The sequence below is a fragment of the Crocodylus porosus genome, unplaced genomic scaffold (assembly GCF_001723895.1).
Source record: "Crocodylus porosus isolate Cpor-Errol unplaced genomic scaffold, CroPor_comp1, whole genome shotgun sequence".
In the NCBI taxonomy this organism is placed as follows: Eukaryota; Metazoa; Chordata; order Crocodylia; family Crocodylidae; genus Crocodylus; species Crocodylus porosus.
This window is the reverse complement of record NW_017728921.1, coordinates 10,277,957-10,282,083: the sequence shown is the minus strand read 5'-3', so window position 1 is coordinate 10,282,083 and position 4,127 is coordinate 10,277,957. Positions and strand designations below refer to the sequence as shown.

Genomic DNA, 4,127 nt, shown 5'->3' with positions numbered 1-4,127 from the left:
GGGGATCTAGTGGCCTGTTACAAACTAGTCAGAGGGGACCAGCAGGCACTGGGGAAGTCCCTGTTCCCCCGAGCACTTACCAGGAATGACTAGAAATAACGGTCACAAGCTGGCAGAGGGTAGATTCAGACTAGATATCAGGAGGCATTACTTCATGGTCAGGGTGGCTAGGATCTGGAACCAACTTCCAAGCAAATTGGTGCTGGCTCCTACCCTGGGGGTGTTTAAGAGGAGGCTGGATGAACACCTTGCTGGGGTCGTTTGGCCCCAGTACTCTTTCCTGCCATGGCAGGGGGTCGGACTTGATGATCTGCTCAGGTCCCTTCTGACCCTACTAACTATGAAACTATCCATGTAGCCTTTTTAATGGAAATAAATTACCATCAAACTCAGTACAGCTGAACTCTGATATGGCCTCAAGTATATTTCACTACTGTCCTCAAATTACTATAACTTATCTAAAATTAAAGCAGATCTTTCCTTCAGCAAGGCTCTGCCTTTTAATAAATGGAAATATAGCAGTAGTTGAATACTGGGTCTTATCATACCTTCAGTATCTCCTGTTTCAACAAGAACACAGCACTTTCTAAAAGTACTCATCTGACATAGTTAGAATGAACCTTATAAGACTATAGCCCTTTTTTGTCCAGGGATTACAATCAGTTAAGAAAACTTGAGAGAGAAGAAAGAAAAAAACAAACCAAACCAAACAAGCAAACAAATCCCCACCCCCCAAACCCCACCACAACACATGCACGACAAATCTGAGATTTTCTGCTTCTTTAACTACCAGATCACAGAAATAAATCAAGGAGAGAGATGGACAAGAATTGAAGAAGAATTGAAGAATTTAATTTTGTTTAAAAAACAAAAGATGCCCACAGATATGGCAAGAAAGATTTATTTGAAAGTTTATTCTATATTTGCAACTTGGCAACATTAAAAAGTTAAACTTGTGTGCACTCACTAATAGGTAAAGTTACAAAAAAGTCACTGCGTTTTACACATTAGTTTTCAATGGTAAGCAATTCTGAAATTAAAATGTTGATATTGAAGTTACTACCCTCCTTTGGTTTCCATCTCACTTCTGACATGCCAGAGTAAGAAATGAATTAAATTATTCAGTTCCGTACGTTTTGATGTTTCTGACTGCGTATACATTTTATTTTAATGTATTCTAAGTCTTTTCCTGGCTAATTGTAGATTTGTTTCAAGTACGTGCCTACCAAGAACATTTCAGCTTTCAATAGCGATACCGACCTACCTTTCACCAGTTTGCCATCACTGATAATTTTAGTGGCAGGTATGTCTTTTTTAATTGCTGAAGCTCCAGTAGCACCAAGCTCAGATGAATCTTCAGAGGTCTGATCCTCTGGAAGCTGAGATTCACTTGGCGCATCACCAGAAGAATCTGCTGGAACATCTTCTGATGGAGCCACTCCCTTTAAAAAAAAAGATTAGGAATATTAATTACTTCAGTTATTTTCTGAAAATAAAAAAAATGAATATATACAAGCTTTAAGGAAACAACTTAATTGAAACATGTCTACACAAAAAAATTTGGCTTGTGAAAATAGTCAAATGTATTCCATCCAGCTCTATTACATGTAACCAAATTAGAGATTTCCCACATCATACAATAATATAACAGAGGTTTTGGGGAAGTCAATTCCTACCACATTCCATTTATTTCCATCCATGCAAACTAAATTTACCTACAGTCATTAAACTATGAGATTGGAAGGTTCCTCTTCTAAAGTAAAACAAAATTAAAAAAAAAAAAACAACACAAAACCCTCATGTTTCATTCAAGTAAGTGTTTAACATCATCTTCAACTCTTAGAAATACTGAACATTTGACAGCACCAAAAAATAGAAGTGTTTTCCCATCTTTATGACAAGAACATATAGCGTTCTTTTAAAGGTAAAACAACTAAAGATGAAACAAAAGTCGTCTGAATTTACGTTTACATTTCAACAATAAAAGATTTGCAAATTCACTTGCCCCTTTATCTGCTAGAGTTAATGACATTAAAATAGAAGTTGGCTTATGGTAAGCAGTTCCATGTAGGTATCAGCTTCAGGTGATGTAGGAGTGAAGAAAGCCAGAGAGAAAGGAGGCTTAAGATTATTTGCTGAGAATGTATTCTTGCAAAATACAACAGAACAGAACAGAGTGAATGGGTTAGACAGAATTTGTGATAAAAGTGAGTTGGTTATGACAATGTCTCAGTGCACCCCAGATATTTGTGGCCTTTTGGAGACTTGAGTGTAAAGGTCATTTTGAATGTTAAAGCTAACAGGGCCTTGTGGCTGGGGAGGACGATTTTGAAGGCCTGCCTCCTTTCAGCAAACAGGAACGTCTGAAAACTTTCTTTCATCTAACTACAAATGTTTCCCTTTCAGTAGGAGAAGTTTAAGTGTGTGCACCTTAGATGGCAACTCAAAGACTCAGTTTGCCATCACTGTTTTATCACGGGTGGCATAAGTTCATACATGTAAAAAGTTAAGCAGATGTGAGAACATTTGCAGGACTAGAGATTAAGTATTCCTGACACTTGATGGGAGGCCTTCTGGTTTTTCACTATCCACTACCTTTATCTCTAATTCTGACCACATCTGGAAAGATGACTGGTTGCTGGACTGAAACAGGTATATGAGGCCTGTATTCTTTCTTAGATTGTTTTTATGCTTTTGCTTTTTTTCAAAGCTGCCACTGTTCACCTCACTGGCAAATACTTTGGTGAACCCCTTAGAGGCTAAAAGCTCTTCTGATTTCCAGTATACTCGTGATGGCCAAAGGCATACATACATCATGCTGAGACCAACAATTATTACATGCCAAGCTGATGGATTGAAGAGGAGAGTGGCTAAAAGCCTGACATGGGATGATTTCTGCGTCCCACACTAGCCACAACCTTGCTTGTTCCTACTCTACAACTTTATAAAGTCAAACATAGAAACTAATGGAAGTTAACAAGTTAAATTAGAATGTACTTGTTATTTTACTTTGTAAAAAGAAAACCTTGGAATAAATCTTTCATTCCAACATTAATCCTACAAGAGCAAGAGAACTGAAGAAACAAATGCAGTACTATATACAGTGTGTAATACCAGTTCGATGAAAAGTTTAATTTCAATAAACTGGAATCAGAATATGTGGTAGAAGTGATCTCTTTTATTAGACCAACCAGATTTTTCCAAAAAGAAAAATTCTTTAATTGCAAGCTTTAATTACAAGCACCCTTCTTTAGGTATAGGACAAAAGACTGTAAAAGTGGCATTTTCCAATATGAAGAGTTGGATCAGAAAGTTGTCAGCTGGCTCTCTTGTTAAAGCACCTTAAGTGTATCTGTTACCTAAGACTCAACACCCACACAAAATATGCAGGCTCTTTTCTTCAGAGGCTATACTTTTGAAAAACATAAATGTCAATTTTATTACAAAATAATTTACTTTTGCTCACATCTTGTTTAAGGTCTAAGAGTTTAACAATCTCCTGTTGTCTAACTACAAAAAGAATGAGAAACCACATCAACTTTTTTTATCCTTGTTTCATAAGCCTCTCCAATGATACCAGCAGGTGTGGAGAGAAGTGGGGGGTGGGGGTGAGGGGGGGCGGGACCAAGAAAATGATAGATCATCTCAAATGTTGTCTGTTTCATGTTATTTAACTTGCTAGAATAGCAGCTAAGGGCTTTACCATGCCTGTATCTTCTACATATCACTTTCAAAATAGCAAATTACTAACTTTCATTGGTTCCTGCCTCTCTAATTTGGTCAAGAACATTTGCAACCAAAGTCTGTTGTTAAAACAACAGTCTACAAACACAATTCATGACATTACAATGAAGCATTCTTCTCTTGTAAAATGTACATCATAATATAACAGAAGGATACAAAACACACATTTCGAAACCACCTACTCTTTCAAGAAGAGAAACACTTGTGATAATTCAAGTTTTCACCAGATAATAAATCACATTTGCTAAGGAAGAAAAACAAACACCTTTTTCTTTTTTTTTTTCCAGAAGACAACGGACATGTGTATTTCCCCAGTTAGGCGAACTGCAACTGAATGTTTTTTTCAAACACCTATTATAGTGAATTAAATTCTTTTTTATTCC

General features: G+C 36.8%; 1 protein-coding gene across 7 annotated transcripts in view; it reads right to left on the bottom strand.

Annotated features, from left to right (window-relative positions):
* The window catches only part of SFSWAP (splicing factor SWAP homolog), a 96,320-nt gene that overhangs the window by 53,613 nt on the left and 38,580 nt on the right, over positions 1-4,127 (bottom strand). For all 7 annotated transcript variants that reach the window (XM_019538973.1, XM_019538969.1, XM_019538971.1 and 4 more), the window contains one exon: positions 1,265-1,442. In XM_019538973.1, the coding sequence (XP_019394518.1) occupies positions 1,265-1,442 (178 nt within the window). The remainder of the gene's footprint in view (positions 1-1,264; positions 1,443-4,127) is intronic.